Source organism: Chinchilla lanigera, unplaced genomic scaffold, assembly GCF_000276665.1.
Source record: "Chinchilla lanigera isolate Chin_1 unplaced genomic scaffold, ChiLan1.0 scaffold00087, whole genome shotgun sequence".
Taxonomy (NCBI): domain Eukaryota; kingdom Metazoa; phylum Chordata; class Mammalia; order Rodentia; family Chinchillidae; genus Chinchilla; species Chinchilla lanigera.
Window position 1 is genome coordinate 5,627,927 of NW_004955488.1, and position 19,511 is coordinate 5,647,437.

Here is a 19,511-nt window from a genome sequence, read left to right on the forward strand (position 1 = left end):
AAAAACAGTAATTACTAGAGACTGAAAGGGCAGGAGAAGGGAAGAATAAAGGAATAAAGGCGACTCCGAAGCGTGGCTGGGGGTTTAATCAAGGCAGGGTTCCGAATGCTTCTGGGTAACAGCTGCGCCCACCTCCACCCCACCCCACCCCTTTTCTTTTCTTTTAGGTTTTTTTTTTTTTTTTCCGGTCAGGGAATCGAACTCACGGCCTCGCGCTTGCCAGGCAGGTGCTGTGCCGCTGAGCTAAATCCCCAGCCCCATCCCACTCCTTTTCTAGTTGCAAGCTGCGAAGGTGCGGGTTATAGGACGACATAAGCCCCGCCCCCAGGTCCCGGCCCCGCCCACGGGCGGTGAGGCCTGCCCCTCCCTCACCCCCTCAGCTGCGCGTGCGCAGGCGCCACCGTACTCGGCGTTATGGCCGTATTCAGCCTCTCCGCTTTGCTTGGTCGAGTCCACGCCACCGCTTGGCGAGCGGCAAGTAAGGCACCCGGTCGGGTCGGGGTCGCAAAAATTCGAGCCGTCCGAGGAGTAAGCTCTGCGTGTGCCGACGCGCGGCGGGCTGCGCAGAGCTTTTATTTTCGGGTGGGCCACTCGCGCCGCTCACTTCTGGGGCAGCCCTGGAGCCGAAGGTGGGGCGGGTACTTCCGGTCCTCTGCCCTTTTCCTTCCGACCACGGCCCTCAGCCGGAAGTGCCCCGCCGGCGGGTTATTTTTCTGGGGTCTCTGGCGCGCGCCCTCTTTGTGGTGCCCCTCGGGAAAGCGGTTCAGAAGGCCCTTTGGGAATAGGAGTCGCTGACATGCTTACATCTAAAGGGATTTGTGACCATTTACAGTATTAAAAAAGAAAAATTTAGAAGTGAGCCAAAGGCAAATTAGTATGCGTAATAAAAATTAGGCGAAGCCGGGAATTATTAATGCAGAAGAAGCTCACATGCTCTCAATAGAAACCAACATTTTTAAAGCCATTCGTGGGCCGGGAATATGGCTCAGCGGCACAGCGCCTGCCTAGCAAGCGCAAGGTCCTGAGTTCGATTCCTGGTACCAAAAAAAAAGCTATTATTGTTGGACCCCTCAAAATGTCGCTTAGTGGTTCAGAGTATGCAGAGCATGACTTTAATTACAGCGTCCTAAAAAGTTAAGTACCATGTGCTTGTAAATTGAAAACACAATTACTGATTCCATAGTAAATGGCCTGACTTCTGTGCAACTTGCTTTACTTTCTATGTCATTTTCCTCAAACACGTATTACTATATGAGTTAGTTGTAAAAATCTTAAACAGTCCAGAAAAGAACATTATAGAAAGTGAACATCTCACATTATCCAGACTTACAGTAAGTTTCCTAAGTACTTGTAGTAAGACTTACAGTCTGAATAATGTGAGATACATAATTATTATTGTATTCATTCCTTTCTCACCAGCTTGAATAATTACGAAATAGTTTCTACTGAAAATTTGCAAAGTGCTTGTATAAATTATGAAGCAAAAGCATCGTTATGAACCCATTCTCAAGTTTAGGATAATAGACTTTCATTACTGACGAGCTGCTTTGTGATACAATCGTGGAAATTTGTGCTTTTAAAAATCTTTATAGAAATGGTTTCATATAGTTTGTATTTATTTGCTTTTCTCGGGTAATACTGTGTTTTGAGATTGAGCTGTATGTCTGTCAGGTTGTAGTTGTTCAGCCGTGGGTACATGGTACATTTTCCATTTTTCTCCCAGTGGACCCTAGAGTATTCTAGAATTGGCTGCTACACACTTCGTGTGTGTTACCCATACTCAGTGCAAGGAATGGAATTGAGCCTCTTTGTTCTCAAATACTATACCAAGTTATAAAGGCATTGTTTTTGGTCCCACTACCAGTTTACACTGACTTCTATTTGCAGTGTATTAGAGTGCTTCTTGTTTCACACCTTTGAAAACATTTGATTTTGTCTGAAAGTTTAATTTCTGGCTCCCAAGAGAGTGTTAAAATAGTATCTTGTGATTTTACATTTTTCTTTCCTTTTTTGAGACAGGGTCTTACTATGTAGTTCAGGCTGGTGGTCTTCAACTCATTACATAGCCCAGGCTGGCCTCAAACTTAAGGCAGTCTTCCTGCCTCAGCTTTCAGGTGTGCACTACCATGCCCAGCTTGCTTTTTTCTAATTAAACATTTTTCAGATTTCTACTAGTTTGTTTGTGTAAGAGATCTCATTTTTTTAATGTATTAATTTCTTAATTTTCTTTCTTGTTTTTGTGCTTCGCGTATGTGTGGATGTTAACCTTTGTTAACTTTTTTTTGGGTACTAGGGATGAACCCAGGGCCTTATGCACATGTATGCTAAGTAGACACTCTACCTACTGAGCTATATCTCCAGCCCCCACAAACGTTTTTTAGTTATATTGCCTGGCTGGCCTTCAACTTTTGGGCTCAAGTCATCCTCCTGCCTCTGCTTCCAGGTACAATAGTGGGACAACAGGTACAAGCCACTATGATGGACTGTGGCATGTCTTTCTCTGAAATTCATATAAACACAAGACAGAATAGAATAATGGACCTGCATTTACAGTCATGCAGATTCAATATTTAAAGTATCTGTTAATGAACAGATATTTATAATTTCATTGTGATCTTGTCTTGATCTTTTATTGGTAGTACCTTGTGATCTTGTCTCAGAAAGCTTTCACTACCCTAAATTGCTAAACTGATAGAGATATTCTGTACAGTATTTTCTGTTCAAGGGTCTGTAGGGTTTTTTTTTTTCCTATCATGAACTGATTTTTGTGTATGGTATGACACAAGAAATAATTTCTTTCCTGTATCAATAACTGTTCTTCCCAGTTCTGTGTTCAGTATATATTAGACCTTTCCCACACTGATGTAGTACCAGCTGTCATAAATCAAGTTTATGTATATGCAGATTCATTCTTCAAAAAAATCTCTTCTACAGCATGGTGAACGTAGTTAATAACAATGTGTTGCATACTTGGAAATTGCTGAATGTAGCTTTTAAGTGTCATAAACACAAATACTTAGTCTGTGAGGTAATACATATTATTATTAGTTTGATTCAGCTATTTTACAGTGTATACATATTTCAAAAAATTATATTGGGTCTGAGGACATAGTTCAGTGGAGCAGGCACAAGGCCCTGGGTTTAACCCCAGCATCAAAAGTAAAAACTCATAATTTATGCTATAAATATATACTATATTTGTGAACTTAAAATGACAAGAATATATTGAGAATTTTTAATTGTAAATGTTTCATTATGTTACTGTCTTTTCCCCATTTGCTGTGTCTTTTTTTTTTTTGAAATGAGGAAGTAATATATCTCACATAAACAGCACATAACTAGACTTTGGTGTTTCGTTGCAGTCTGACTAGCCTTTTCTTTTTTTTTTTTTTTTGGGTTTTTCTCCAGTACCGGGAACCGAACTCACGACCTTGCGCTTGCCAGGCAGGCGCTTTTGCCACTGAGCTAAATCCCCAGCCCCTGACTAACCTTTTCAACCAGAGTTTAGTCCATTTATACTTATTGTAAGTACTGACATATGCATGTTTCAGTTTGCTATAAGAAAATACCTGAGGCAGGTTAACTATTAAAAAGATTTATTTAGCTCACAGTTTTGGAGATTCAAGGGCCTGACATCCTCATGAGTTAGGTCTGGGGAGGACCTCATATTGGATGGCACTGGTGGGATCACATTCAGGAAGAAGTTACTTCTCAGAACAGGAACCTGAGAGATTCCAGCTCAGCCTTCTATAGCAGCGCACCCTGGCTCCAGACCAGAAACTCACTCCCCAGGGGCTCCCGCTCTGCCTTGTACCTTCTGTCATTTGCCACATCAACATTCTGAGGCCAGGCTCTGACACATGAATGTTCGGGGCCCACAGCTAAACACACAGAAGCCATAGTGCTGATGTCACTAGCTTTATCGACAATCTTACTTTTTGTACCTTCAGTGTGTCACACTTTCTTTGAACTAATTTTTTTCTTTGCTTTTTTATTTCTATGGGCTTGGAAGACATGCTTGGGTCTCCTGTATTAGTTCAAATACACACTTTAAAAAGTCTGAAAGCTGGTGATACAGCTCAGTGGCACAGTGCCTGCCTGGCCACTGCAAGGTCCTGAGTTTAATTCCCAGTATCAATCTATCAGTCAATAAGTAGTCTGAAGTAAATTAATATCCTCCTGCTGAATAGTAGCAAGCTTAAGAATGCTGTGGATTCACTTATCTTCTACCTCTTTCGCTCAGTCTTAATATAGGACCTCCAAATAATATAGGGAAATATTATACCTCCCAACCTGCTAGATGCCCGATACGCTGAGTTCCTGTTTCCCAAAATTGAATGAATTCTGAGGAACAAGGGAGGTTAAAAGTAGGAAATTTTACTGAGGGAGACACAGGCCCTGAAAGAGACAGGAAAGGACCCAGGAAGTGGGTTGCCAATGAGCCCACTTCTCAGAGGAAGTTTTGTAGAACAAAATCACAAGGCAGGTACAAGGTGGAACAAAGCTGTGATCAACCAATAAGATTACAAGTATAGCCAATTAGGTAATGTTGATCCAGTGGGAAACAAGTCACATAACAAGTGCACATGGAGAGAACCAGCACATTTTTGGAAGACATGGGTCAGGAGGTTCTGGCCACCCACCCAGGTGACTAATGCCTATTTAGAATATTACTTGTTGTTGTTTATCCCTGTGGGAGGTATTCCATCTTTTATCTTGAGGCCTTCAACAAATGCACCTCCAGCTGCAGTTGTAATGTGTTCTTATCTTTTGCACTGACTCCTTCAAGGGCCTAGCCGTGTCTGACCACCTATGATATTTCTATGCAACTTAGCTGTCTATAATAGTCTCATGAGCCTGGGTGCGTGTGTGCGTGCGTGTGTGTGTGTGTGTGTGTGTGTGTGTATGTGTGTACATACCTCCGCTCATGTGTATGTTGGGATGGGTGTCTGGGGTTCATTTTTTTTTAAGACAGGGACTTTCTATGTACCCTAGACTGGTCTGGAACTTGCAGTGATCCTCCTGCATCAGCCTCCTGAGTAGCTGAGATTAGGTAGCTTGGGCCTCCATGCCCATCTTTAAGTAAGCTTTTATTTGGCTACCTTTCAGATCTTCCCTGATGTTAGACTTTTCTTTTTCTTTTGGGTCCAAGTATGACTTTGTTTCTCTTTATTTTACATCTGCCACCTGTGTGCTATCTCTCTAGTCTTCCCATTTTTTTCTGGAAATATGATTAAATATCTATTAGACCTTCTTATTTTATCCTACACATTTAACTTTCTTTTCATTTCCTTATTTCTCTGGTTTTTTTTAATGTATACTTTCTTTAAAACTTTCCAATTCTTCCCCCCCCCCCCCCCCCGCTCCGTACCAGAAATCGAACTCACGACCTTGCGCTTGCCAGGCAGGCGCTGTGCCACTGAGCTAAATCCCCAGCCCTCTTTATTTATTTTTGAGACAGGGTCTTGCTGTGCAGTTGGGGCTGGCCTTCATATTGCTACGTAACAGCCCAGGCTACCCTTGAGCTTTTGATCTTCCTGTCTCAGCCTCCCAAGTACCAGAATTACAGGTGTGCACCACCATGCTCTGCCAGCCCTAAAGGCCTGCACTCCAAGCTCTGGGACAAAAAGGTACAAAGTATAGCAGTTTCAATTCAAGTGGGTTTTTTTTTTTTTTAACCTCAATGGGTGGCATTTTAAATTTGTCATTATTTACTTTCTTAGCATTTTTATCTGATTTAGAAGCATTCTGTATATTGAATTAGTGAGCTTTCTGGCAGTGTAACAAAATCCCCAAGAGAAATCAAGCTACAGGAGGGAAGACTTGTTCAGTTTGCTGTTTCACAGATTTCACTTTGTGGCTGGCTGGCTCCCAGGTAGAAGAGAGTTGCTCGCCTCCTGGCAGCCAGGGATCAGGGAAGAGGGTAGGGAGGAAGGGGTAAGGACAAGGCAGAGTCCCAGGGGTGTGCGCGCACACACATACCACCACCCACCCCGATACCCAGGCCACTCCTGTCAACTAGGCCTTGCATCCAGAGTTGCCAATGCCTCCAGTGATGTCATCAAACTGTGACCTTACCAGATTTCTAACTTCCAGGAGAAAGTTAGAACCCCCACCACCCAGCCCTTCCTTTCAGTCCATCCGCAGCCTTGAAGGCAGTAGACCTTTCAGGGAATATTTTGGATCCCAAACACAACACGTATTTCTCAGCCTTTAGATAGTGTATAGCTGTAGGGTTTTAACATCAAATTTATCAAACTGCCAAAACCAGAGATTCTCTGTTATCCTTTGTGTGTACCCTTAGTGTCCTTCAGTGTGATGCTTCACTCTTTGCTTTTATTATTTCTTCTTTTAGAAGACATCTCCTTGTCTTTAGCGTACATGGGAACACAGTTCAAAATGCCCAGGCCTAAGATGGAGCCGGCCACCTCGTCAAGTAGAAAATGTGGCTTTTGGTGGTTCTGTTACTGCAAGGGAAAGACACTCACAAGAAAACCGGAAAAAAAAGCATGAATGAACAAAGCTTTATTGGAGCCGGTTGATGGATCGCCTCTAACCTGGAGTCAGAGAAAATGTCCATCACCCTCTGGGTCTCACCTTTTGTTTTAGTACATTTCAGGTTTCCATAGTGACCATTACTTCATTTTCAGGAATCTCACAAGAACGTCACATAATTAGCACAAAGTTTACTTTTCTCCCAGGAGGTCAGACAACCAAATTCCAGTGACGATAGTGGGTTAGTCTTTAACCTACTTCCCAATGTGCTTTGTTCTGTTCCCAATTTATGCCTTGCTCTGCTTTTAAGCAAGTTGATAAGGGGACTGGGGTCTGGGGGTGTCAACTACAGCTTAAGTGAAATTTAAGAGACCTGTCTTACTGTGGAGTTAAAACCAGAAAAATGGAGTTTCTTTTACCCTGTCAGTTCTTTCTTTCTGTTCCTGAAAGACGGCTTCCACTGTAAGTTTGTCAGTTCTTTCAGGGGAAGCTAAGGGAACCTCAGGTCTGCCCAGATGACATGCAGCACTGATGTTAATACAGTCCATGCCGCAAAGCACCTGCTGTTTCCTGGGCAGAACTGAACAAAGGCCCCTGGGCTTACCTTTGCCTGTCTGCTGATCCTTCTGATCTGATAGGTCCTTTTTGTAACTTCCCACCCTTAAAACTACTTGTGTGTATCTTACTACCTCTACCTTTGTCAGGCTGATGTACATAGACTAAATATTATCATTGAGAAATTCGTAGTACTTGGTTCTTTTTTTGTTTCTTTGTTTGTTTTGAGACAGTTTCTTGCTGTGTAGTCCAGGTTGGTCTTGAATACAGGCTCCTCCTGCCTCAGCCTCCCAAGTGTGGGAATTACAGGGATTTACTACTGTCCCAGCTTCTTAGATACTTTTAGTGGCCTGTGTCTTGGTATGTTAGCATTGCTTGGGACAGGAATCAGTGTTTTATATATTTCTGCAGTTTTGATAATGGCTAACATTTCATAGCTTCCTTTTGAAACTAGTGACATTAGTACTGTCTACGGGAGGAAAATGGCTGTCTAGAAAATAGGGGTGGAGAGAAGTATCTTCACTCCCCCTTTGTGTCTTTTAAAACTTAATAAATGTGACATAGAAACTAAAGACCAATAAGTAAAGTGACTCAACTTTCAAGCAGAGTAAACGAAGAGCTCTGTTTTTCTCCTCTGTCCGCTCTGCTAGGGACACCTCTCCTCTGTGATGCTCTGAGGAAGATCAGTTCTTCTCCAGGAGGAAAGCCTGAGCCGGTCAAACCATCGCTGAAGAAGCCCAAACTACCGCTAGGTCGTTTCGATGCGCCGGAGGGTTCTCACGTAGAACAGGAGCCGCTGAGCAGTGAGTGCAGTCGCGCTTTTCTCTTCACTTTGCACCGTCAGGGAAAATGTAGTCGTAGAGCAAATAATGAAAGAAATGAAATAGCACTTATCATTCTTTATTCATAATAAATAATATTTCTTTTTTTATTGTGGTTTTGTGTTGTGGTAAAAACATACCTAGCATTAAATTTGCCATTTTATCTTTTTTTTAGTTTTTATTAGTACATGTTTACAGTATGTAATGATTACATGCCTTGTGTGGAGTTGGTACGTGTATCTAACACATCCCAATTCTTTTTTCACCCCCTTCCTCTCCCCTCCATCTCCTGATCCCCTTCCCATTGGACAACGATCTCGCTCCCTACTTCCTGTTTTTTATTTTGCTCTTTTTTGTATCCTTGGGTTTCTCGTACAAGAGAAACCATGTGATGTTTAAGCTTGTGTGTCTGACTTTGACAGTGAGTAAAATTGCTGTACTGGCCATCAATATGTATATTTAAAAAAAAAGTTATCTAGTCAGGTGTGGGCACACGCCTGTAATCCTAGCACTCAGGAAGCTGAGGCAGGAGGATCACCATGAGTCCAAGGCCAGCATGAACTATATAGCAAGACTCTGTCTCTAAAATAAGCCAGTTTACCAGCAGAAGGTGCCGAGGATTGTCCTTTGGGGACAGGGTGAAGGGCATGCAAGCCCAGTAATGCTGCTGGGCCTTAAAAAAGGACTAGGAGCTCGGTCAGCTGGGCATGGTGGTGCGCACCTGTGATCTAGCACTCCGGGAGGCTGAGACCGCAGGAAAGCAAGTTTGACCCTGTTTAGACAGCTTAGCACCTGAAAGAGAACCTATCTTAGAAAAGAAAACCCTGAGAATGCAGCTCAGTGCAGAGACCCTCAGTGCAGTCTCCAGTACTTGGAAAAAAAAAAAAAAAAGACTGGGAACTCAGCGCTAATCACTGTGTAGAGCTGGGATCATCCCACTCCTCTTGTCTCTGATCACTTTTCTCGATCCTTCCCTGTCTCTCAGCCCACTGGGCAGAAAGTAACTGCCCCTGGCGGCTGCTCAGCCCCACAGACTTAGATTTCTGGTCCCAGTTGCAAAATCCTTGAGAAAAAGCTCGAGGCCAAGCTCGGATCCGGTGCCCACAGCCTAATCTCTCAGTAGTTATTCTCACTGTGCAGTGTCACTAGAGAGGCAGGGAGCGCTAAGATTAAAGAGGCTTGGGGGGCGGTAACAGACTAAACATCACTTTTGCTTTTGTTTGGTTTTAGTGCTGGGCATTGAACCCAGACCCTGCCCATGCTAAGTATGTGCTCTACTGCTGAGCGACACCCCCAGCCTCTGTTTTCTGTTCAGTGTATAGGAAATTTGGCTCATGTCAGAAAGCTTTGTTTCTAAAGTACTAATTTATCTTTATTCTACCCTTTGTACCTGTGACTTACAGAATGTGTGCAATTCTAGCTACTTCTTAAAAAGGCATACCTCTAAGCCTATTACTCTGAGTCTGCAGCAAGGCTGTCCCTTTTGTAGCAAAATGAGGATTAACCCATCCATGCCGTGAAGCACCCTGGGCAAGAAGATGTCAGCAGAGGATACCGGTATCGCCCCTGTGTCTGGATCTTTTTCTGCTGTAGGGAAACGTCTATTCAGTAATTCAGTAAAATATTTCAATGTATAGTACTTTACTGAGCCCAATCTAATAACTAGACCAAGTGGCCAAGACGATGGAGATTTTTTAATAGTTGTCATAGAAGTTTTTCAGTCATTTTAGCATCCACGAAGGGCCCGGATTGAATCCCACAAGAAAGGAGAAAGGAAAAGGTGAAGGGAGGGGCCCGAAGCCAGGGGCCACGCGCAGCAGCTCGTAGCGGGACAGGGCAGGTGCCGAGCTTCCCGTCAGCCCTCACATGGAGCACAGCTCTGCCGATGTCTTGATTGTAGCCACTGAGACTGTGTCAGACTTCTGACCGCTAGAAGAGAAAGATAATAAATTTGTAGCATTTTCACCAAAATGAGGGGAGTGATCACACAAGAAGAAAGCAGCAACCCCAAAATAAAGCCTCACATATGTTCAGCTGATTTTTAACAGAGTTACCAAAGTCATTCAGTGGGGGAAAAGCCAGTCGGCCTTTACAATAAATGATGCTACAGAAACTGGCTGTCTACACGCAAATGAATGACGTTGGACCTTATCACGTACAAAAATGGAAGTTAAAATCCATTTTAAAAAATCTAAGTCTAAGAACTAAGCTGATAAAGCTCTTAGAGGAAAATATTGAGAGATATCTTCATCACATTGGGCTTGTCATGGCTGTGACACTAAAAGCACAAGCAAACAGATAAATAGGACTTCATCAAAAGTAAGAGCCCTTTGTACATCAGAAGTCCTCACAAAAGCGGAAGGGTAGCCTACAGAAAGGGTAAAATAGGTGGCAAATTACATACTTAATGGGATTTATATTCAGAATATATAAAAAGTTTGCAAAGCAATGACGAAAAAAAAAAATCCAGTTCAAAAATCAGCAAAGGGCTGGATGTGGTGGTGCATGCCTGTAAGCCCAGCACTCAGGAGGCTGAGGCAGGAGGGTCATTGTGAGTTTGAGACCAGCCTGGCTACAAAGTGAGCTCAAGGCCAGTCTGCACTGCATAGCGAGACCCAGTCTCCAAAAGACCCAAAAAAAAATCAGCAAAGGATTTGAGTAGACATTTCTTCACATAATACAGACAAATAACCACCAAGCATATGAATCATTAGTCATTCGGGAAATGTAAATATCAGTCAGGATGGGGTATCACTTCTTACCTATGGAGATAAAGCAATGGAAACTAACGGGTGTTGGGTGTTGGTCAGCTGATGCATCGAGCATATGCATTGGTACATATAACCAAGCATTCGCAGGTGTGCACATTATTCACAGTAGCAAAAAGATGGAACCAGCCCAAGTGTTCACAGGCATGTGCATGGGTAAAGGTAGTATGACACACATATATACGTGGAACATTTTCAGGCATGAAAAGCAATGAAATTTTGATATATGCTACAACACCCACCTTTTTTTTTTTTGTTTTGTTTTGTTTTTCTCCGGTACCAGGGACTGAACTCACGACCTTGCGCTTGCCAGGCAGGCACTTTGCCGCTGAGCTAAATCCCCAGCCCCCAACACCCACCTTGAAAGTACTCTGTATAGTGAAATAAGCTAGACACGGACAGATTTTTTTTTTTTTTTTGGTTTTTTTGGTTTTTTTCTCCGGTACCGGGAACCGAACTCATGACCTTGCGCTTGCCAGGCAGGCGCTTTGCTGCTGAGCTAAATCCCCAGCCCCCAAGGACAGATTTTAAATGATTCCCCTTATATGAGGCACTGAGCGTAGGCATTTCATAGAGGAAAAAGTAGAAAATAAGTGATCTGGGACTAGGCAGAGGGGGAAGGACGAAATGAACTTCTAATTGGCACAGAGTTTATATTGAGACTGATAAAAAAACACTTGGGACAAATAGTGCTGATGGTTATACAGCATTGCAATTGTATTTAGTGTCAGTTTACAAATAGTTAAAATGATAAATATGTTATATATATTTTACCACAAAAGAAAGAAAGCTACAGATGTCACAAGCTGTTCAGCAGTGTGACACAAACGTGGGCATTTGTGTTAAACTTTGAGTGGCTCACATGCACACCGAACCTGTTACTCTGCAGAGACCCAGCTGCCAGACCTCACCCACCCAGCAAGTGGTTCCCAGCTCTGGTGGTGTTGGAACCGTCCACAAGCCTGACAGTATTCACTTGCTTCTGGAAGCATCCTCTTTGTTTCTGTTGTGCTTGCTCCAGCTTTTCACCCTATTGCCCCACTTGATTCCTTCTTGGGTTCATGTTTAAATGCCTGGGCCTTGGCCCAACATAAAACATGGGCATTGCCAGGTCTTTGTCCTTACACCATGGCAGTGTGCCTGAGGGTCTCATGTCTCCTTAAGATCATTTTATATACAGTGTATGTTTGCCAGTTCATGCATTCACTCCTCTGTTGAGACCTCTCTTGACCTCACTCTCCTCTCTCCAGCTGCCTCCTGACCATCTTTCTTCACATAGTCCAAGCATCCCAAGAGTAATACTTCGCAGACTACACTTACTTGATGTCCTTCATTCCCCTTCGTCTCATCCCTCCCTCCAGCGCAACCGCCTGTCCTCCTTTTCCTTCTGGAATCCCTCGGCATCAGCCAAGTCACCAAGGCAGAAATCTGGGCTCACCCTTCCTGCCTGCCTCTTTTTGCGTCCTCTGTCCAATCACTGACTATTAGTTACTTTTCCCTCGCTGCTGGGACAAAATACCTGATGCCCAAAATTAAGGAAGGAAAGGTTTATTTCACTTACAGTTTGTGGAGCTTTCAGTCCATACTTGGCAAGTTACAGGGCAGAGTGGCACATGGCAGAGGGCTACAGCTCATGATGACAGAACACAGCAAAAGCAACAAGCACACACCAGGGCAGAATGGGGGAGGAATGGCCTCAAGCACTCTTTTCCTGTCCCTTTCATATGCAAACTATCCACCCCAGGGCGGGTGCAGCTCTCACACCCATAATCAATCAAACTCTAAAAGCCTGCCCCATGCCCGCATGAGGCTTTGGGGGAACACACAGACATAAACCATAACACTGACCTAGTCCTTTTGACTATTCCTTAACTCCTTTCAGAGCTATCCCTATGAACTCATCCTACCAAGAAAGCCCCAATTCAAGCTCTCTGTAGCTCTTTTGGTCTCTGACAGTCTGTTTCCTTCCTTGTGTTCTTGTTTGCCTGCCTATAGTATGTACTTCCTTCTTTAAAAAAGAAAAAAAATACGTTGTCTCCTTGCAGAAAGTAGATCTCATTTTTAAGAGGCTAAAGGAAGATATTTGTAGCTGGGCACCCTCTTTGATACAAAGATGAATAATGAAGATGAGATACATAGCAAGCTGTGAAAAGAACATCATAATTAGTGTGCCAGACAGAATCGAGCAGACGAAGTTGGACAAAAGAGATGATATTTGAGCTGTAGATGAAAGGAAAACTAAAATCTTTATAATAGAGATGAAATGTGACAAGAAGAAATTTAAAAAAAAAAATGTGTGAGAAAGAGGTCACAGAACATGACACATGCAAGACACAGCTAATCAGCCTCTCTGGCTTCAGCGTAAAGTTACAGAACAGAAGGCTAGGGAGAGAGGGCTGAGCGGTAGGTTGTAGCATCAGGGCTGTCTGCTGTGGGCAGTGAGGGAGGCACTAAACATTCGGACGGAGATGATTTTAGTTGGCGTAATTAAAGTGTAATCTCCAGGTAATAAAAGCCACCTATTTTAACTATATGGCTCAGAGAGTTTGAACAATGTGTAGGCAGGTAAACAACAGCAGGTATAAAATTATTCTGTTCCCTAAAATAGTCCCTTGGGCCTGTTGGCAGTCTGTCCGTCACTTCCTTGTATAACCACTGACCTGTTCTGTCACTGTAGATTTGCTTTTTCAAGGATTTTATATAAATGAAATAATACAGTGTATTGTCCTTTGTGTCTGGCTTTCTTCGCTTAGTGTGATGTGGAGAAGGGTTACTGTTTTTGAGAGATAATTTAGCTTCCTGGGCGGGTTCAGCTGGGGACACGACAGTCGGGAAACAGATGAGTTAGAAAATTGTACTGCAGTAGTGAAGAATGGGACACCAAGACTATGAACCGAACGCTAGTGGTGAGAATGAAAGCTTTCAGAAAACCTTTTCAGATTATAATACACCATGGGAAAGAAGGGCTCTGGAAGGGTAGGAGCTGTGGTCAGAGAAAAGAGGTCAAGGTGTGGGAGTTGAGAAGGGACCTACTGAAGAGATAACAAAGTCCAAGGGAAAAACAAAACAAAGTCCAAGTGAAGGGGAGTAGTACAGATGAGGGTCATTAGGAAAGAGGTGTGAGGACCATGTGACTCGCTGAGGTGGATATCAGTGCTGATAAGGGCGTTGGATGAAACTGAATCGGACATTCCTGCTATCCTAGAAGAGAATGGTCTTTGACGCCTGGCAAGAATTGTCTTTGAGTTTATTATAAACTGGAGAAAAGCACTGGATTTGTGGAATCCAAAAAGGAAAAAGAGGTTTGATGATAGGGCTAGAAGTAGGATGAGGCTGTGAGAACCAGGGGTGTCTTGACCTGGTACATGTTTAAGGCTAGGGTCTTGCTGTGTTGCCCGGGGAATCCTCCTGACTCAGCCTCCCAAGAATGACTGCAGCTACAGGCACACAGCGCTGCATCCCGCTTTGTGTGTTCTTTCTTCCCTTGTGTTGTAGACCAAATTGTGCACCCACCCACAAGTTCTAACTCCCAGTGTGATGGTGTTTGGGGATGAGGCCTTTGGGAGATACTAGGTTTAGGTGAGTCTGGAGTGGAGTCTCCTGGTGGGAACAGTGCCTTAAAAGAAGGGACACTAGTGTGCGTGCTGTCTCCCTCTGCCATGTGAGGACACGGCAAGAAGGGTCTGTCCTCAAGCCTTCACCAGAGCCTGACCGTGTTGGCGCCCTCGTCGGGGACTTCTGCTGGTTAAGTCACCCCGACGAAGGCATTCTGTCACAGGAGGGTATACTCCCAGGGCATCCGAGGGAGAAAGAGGGTTTCGCTGAGCAAGGCCCTGAGGAAGCCAGAGAGCGGCGGGGAGCCTGCTTGCATTGAAAGCTCAGGGAAAAGAGTGATGACGAGAGAGACGGAGAGCTCCTCACAGCACAGCGGAAGTCACGGAAGGGATACATATTTGGAAGCTTTCAAGGTGAATTGTGTATTCTTTGTCTGTGTTAATTTGGTCACATGATTTTTAGTTTTTTAAAGAGACCCCCATTTAAGAATTAAGATTTGGGGGGCCCAGGATATAGCTCAGGGGCACAGTGATTGCCTGGCAAATGCAGAGTTCTGAGTTTGATTCCAGGCACTAAAAAGAATTCAGATTCTTTTCCAGGAGCCAGTTGCTCCCGGGTTGCTGCCATACACATAGCAGAGTGGTGTGTAGGTAGGGCACAGCCCAGAGGGTGACACTCGGTGACACCGCTCTGCAGTACCTGACCCCAAGCAACTTTCTCAACCTGTTTTGTCTCATTTTTCTCATCTACAAAGTGGGACATTTCTTCCTGTCTTGGGGATCATTACAAAGACTAAGCGAGTTAAGAGATATTTTGAAGTGCTCAGGATTGAAAGATTGGTTGTGGTACATGTCTGTAGTCCCACTGCACCTGAGGCTGAGGCAGAAGGATCACTCAGGCCCAGAAATCTGAAGCCAATCTGAGCAACACAGCAAAGGCCCATCTCAAAAAAAGAATAATAATAAAATTAAATAAATAAGTTAAAGTGCTCGGAATTGGGCCTCTTGGAAATTGCCCATGTTGGAAATTATAGTCTGAACACCTGGTATGAAGAATATTAGTTGCAGTTGTGTCTGTAAGTGGATACAGCTAATCAGTTGCTGAAGCCAAAACCCTATGATAATGAACAGTAGTGCTCGTAGCTAAAGTTAACATTCTATGTGCGAGGCACTGTGCTAGACACTCTACATGCATTGCTTTAATTCTCAGCACCATTGGACAGGTATAATTGCTCTTCCCATTTTACTAGTAAGAAAACGGAGGCGTTAGCCTGGGCTACAAAGTGAGTTCAAGACCAGCCTGAACTGCATGGTGAGACCCTTTCTCAAAAAAACAAAAACAAACAAAAAACAAAAAAAGAAAATGGAGGCATTTAGTCCAAGTGACTTCATCAAAGTACTGTTGTTTCAAAATCTTCCAAGATCAGTGAATCCGACTCTGTTCTCTATACCTCTTCTACTCGGGCCAGCAGCATATATGAAGCTACTTCCTAGAGTGGGGCTTGAACCTACTCCAAGAATTTGAAGTCAACAATGTTGGTGGTAAAGTTGGCTGAATACGAAAATTGTGTCCTAAATGAGTTCTCAGACTTGGGAAAAAGAAACACATTGACAGTTTAAAGACTGCACAGTGATCTGATCAGTTACATGTAGCTTACTATGCAACTCTGTCTTTAAAATTGACCATAATTGTTTTTGCCATCTCTAGTGACTGGTTTGTTTGTATCTTCTGTCTTTTCTTAGAATTTCCGGATGATGTTAATCCAGTTACCAAAGAAAAAGGTGGACCCAGGGGACCAGAACCCACACGATATGGAGATTGGGAACGGAAAGGGCGATGTATTGATTTTTAAAACATATTCTTTAACTGTATTATCATTCTCTGAATATGTACATCTGAATTTCTTATTTCAGACTATGTTCTTTTATACCCTTTAAATTATCTCTTTTGTGTGTGTGCATGTAACCAGAAATTAAACCCGGGACCCTGTACATCTTAGGCAAGTGCGCTGAGCTACATCCTCAGCCCTAAATCATCTAATTTGTGTAATGTGTTCAAATTTCTTTAATGTATAGGATTACTTTGGAAGAAAAAGACTTCTGTAAATTAGGAAAACTATTTTCACATTCAGCATATTAACATTAACAAATACATTGGGTTATATAAAGGATTATTAGAGCTGTAAACCTTTACTTCATATTTTTTTAATTTAAGTTAATGAGTTGCTTGTAAAATACATGTGTAAATAAAATATTTTAAGTGATTATGATGCTGTCAGCTAGGTTAATTGTCGTGATTTGTCGGGTTCCTGCTGTACCCTGGGAAGGAACAGCAGCGAGAATGAGGAAAAGATAGACAATAGACAAAAAGCTGGGAGTACGCGGAGATGCTCTCTCTCCTGAGCAGAGCACAGGAACTACCCAAGAACAGGAGAGCCTTTATTTATACCCTTGAGAGATTGATTCATTTCAGCCTCGCTGTCCCGCAGTCAGTTAACAAACTACAACAGCTTGTTTCCGTGCTTCGAGGAGCTCCCGCGTCCTTGGGCTGGCTTTGCCCTGCATGGTAAGTACTTTCAGCATCAGCCGCTCCCAACAGTTAATACTGGCTTTTAAAATGTGAGTGAAGTAGTGTATTATATAGGTTGAGAAGACCACAGTAACGACAGAAAAATCCTTAACCCTCAGCCAGTTACTTAGATCCAGATCCTCACTCTACTTACGATCTGCATAACCTTGGGAAAGTTACTAGATGTCTGTGCTGTAGTATCCTTGTGTGTAAATTGGAGGTAATGCTTGGTCCCCCTTTAGGGAAGCTGGGAAGATTAAATGAATAAGTACATGTGTATTACTCAGGGATAGGGAGAGAGAGAGATTGAGAGACTGTTGTGAGGAATTGGCTCACGAAATTCTGGAGGCTGAGAAGTCCTGTGACCTGCCATCTGCAAGACACAAGCAAGACGCAAGCAAGTCAGTAATGCTATACAGTTCAAAGCCTGGGAATCAGAGGAGCCCGTGATTAAGTTCAAGGCAAGAGCAGATGAGATGTCCCGGTTTACACTGTGATGTGAGCAAAGGCGTGAATTCCTCCTTCCTCTGACGTTGGTCCTATTCAGACCCTAACATAGGGAATGATACCCATCCCACCATGCTGGGGAAGACAGTCTCCTGTACCAGCTCTGCCAGTTCAAATGTTAATCTCAAACCAGGCACAATGGTGAGCACCTGTAGTCCCGGCTTCTCATGAGGCTGTGGGCTGCTGGAGACCAGCCGGGCAGCAGAACAAGACACCACCTCATAAAAACAAAACAGAAAATGTGTGTCTCATTCAGAACCCTGCTGCCCACACAGCTGGGCGCCCTGTAATCTTCTCAGATGGACACAATTTAGCCATCACAGAACATGAGCCACCTGAGTGAGGCTGCAGCATAACTCTACCCTCCCAGTCTCTGGCTTCCTGGGGGGAAAGATCATAAAACCAAAATTTGAAATATTTAGGTTAAACTTACAAGTATTTTTAAAAATTTTTTAAAACTAAATATCATGTTTTAGTTAAAAATAGTGATTGGGGGAACTGAGCTGGAAAAAATATGTTTTTGTTTTTGTTTTGTTTTTTTTGGTTTTTCTCCGGTACCAGGAACCGAACTCACGACCTTGCGCTTGCCAGGCAGGCGCTTTGTCACTGAGCTAAATCCCCAGCCCCAAAAATATGTTTTTGAAGCGGGAAGTTCGGGTATAAAAGACAAATGTTAGCAATGCAAGGGATTGGTGTCCTTGGTGTCTCAAAAGCATCTTCCTTGTGGCCTTTGATAGCTGGGCCGGGGTTACTACAGTCTAGTTTATAGACGTGAAAGGAAGGAAGGCCAAGAACTGCTGGGCTGCCCCAGGGCAGCAGTGGCGAACCTTGTAGAGAGTGAGTGCCCAAATTGCAACCCCAAGCCCACTTATTTATCACAAGTGCCAGCACTGCGGTGAAACCCGAATGTCCCATACTTGGAGGCTGGGGTGACTTGGCCTGTCTTCCGGCAGAGAGGGCTCTGTGTGTCTGCCAGGGCACATGTACCGCAGGTTCACGTCATTGCCAGGGGCAGCTTCTGCTGCGTGTTCCCAGGCCTCGGTTGCACAGGTTGGTCCTTCAGTCCGTGGACTTTCTCTGCATTACTTAGGGGGATGGGGCTTGCAGACCCTATAAAAGACAGTGCAGTGGCTGGTAATTGTGTGATGTGAATTATTAGTGCAATATTATCAGAGAGGATTGTAGAGACTTATTTAAGAGAATACATTGTATTCTCTCCAGAAACAAACTAGTGTGCCTATTAGAGCTGGTTGTTTGTCTACATCAGATGTCATCTCTGAGTCATCTGTCCTTCTTGGAGTTACTGTGTACGCTGCTAAGTAATAAGCACATATCTGTAAAAATATCCTATAATTTAGTCAGTTTCCAAGTGGCCCAAATTAGTGAATATTTACTGTTAATATTCCAAAAGTAGTATGTTAACTTATTTGTATTGTACAAGTATAATAAATGACCATAAAAAATTAACAAAATTTTTCTTGTGTACCTTAATCATCCTAATATGTGGTAGGAAGAAAATAATTTATTCACTTTAAAAACAAGTATAAAATACTTAATAACCAGTCGTATTGAGACACTAGAATCCTTAACTTATTAATAGTAACATGTTTCATGACATTTATCAAATAATACAGGTAAAATGGACGGCATGAAAATATTGGTGGTCTTGCTGTCCATCAGACACTAATGGAAAACCTTGGAGGATTGTGTTTGGTGCTCAGCGAAGATGATGTGGCAGTCACGAAAACGCATCAGTCGGGTCATGTGGGAAGCAGGGCTGATTCATTGCTTAGCTGCAGCCCTGTGAGACCCACTGCTGTGCTCCCACTTTCCCACAGAGAGGCTGTGGCAGGCCCGCTCACTCCCCTGAGGGCAGCACTGGCCCAGCGACTCCCCGTTCACCCGAAGTGCTCAGGAGGCTGGGAGAGGAGGATCTCGGTGCTGGCCGCTGGCGTCAGACCAGGCCTACTCCTCCCCTTCACTATTTGTGACCGTCTCTTCCAATAAAACTTCAGCTTTAGTCCTACCTTGCCATCTTCTTTTTATAGAATCCATATTAACATGCGTGATGTTAAAAGAACAACTTACAGACAACTTTTCAGAAAATCACACAAAGCATTTTACTTTTTCTTCTGCCACAGTCATAGTTGAAACATTTTAATTTTACATTGCTTGGGAGGATTTCTGGGAAATTACAGGTTGAGATTTTATGTATAAGACTTATACCCTAGAATCTTTTTTC

The 19,511-nt window shown here is 43.4% G+C and overlaps 1 protein-coding gene and 1 long non-coding RNA gene across 2 annotated transcripts in view; one reads left to right on the forward strand and one right to left on the reverse strand.

Annotated features, from left to right (window-relative positions):
- Window positions 1-370: 370 nt before the first annotated feature.
- Sdhaf4 (succinate dehydrogenase complex assembly factor 4) lies at window positions 371-16,458 on the forward strand. Its single transcript, XM_005404476.2, has 3 exons — window positions 371-478; window positions 7,701-7,853; window positions 15,937-16,458. The coding sequence occupies exons 1-3, from the start codon at window positions 415-417 to the stop codon at window positions 16,044-16,046; spliced, it is 327 nt and encodes a 108-aa protein (XP_005404533.1). The 5' UTR covers window positions 371-414; the 3' UTR covers window positions 16,047-16,458.
- The window catches only part of LOC102027861, a 36,726-nt gene continuing 25,601 nt past the window's right edge, over window positions 8,387-19,511 (reverse strand). The window contains exon 3 of the long non-coding RNA XR_264002.2: window positions 8,387-9,800. This is a non-coding gene — a long non-coding RNA (uncharacterized LOC102027861). The remainder of the gene's footprint in view (window positions 9,801-19,511) is intronic.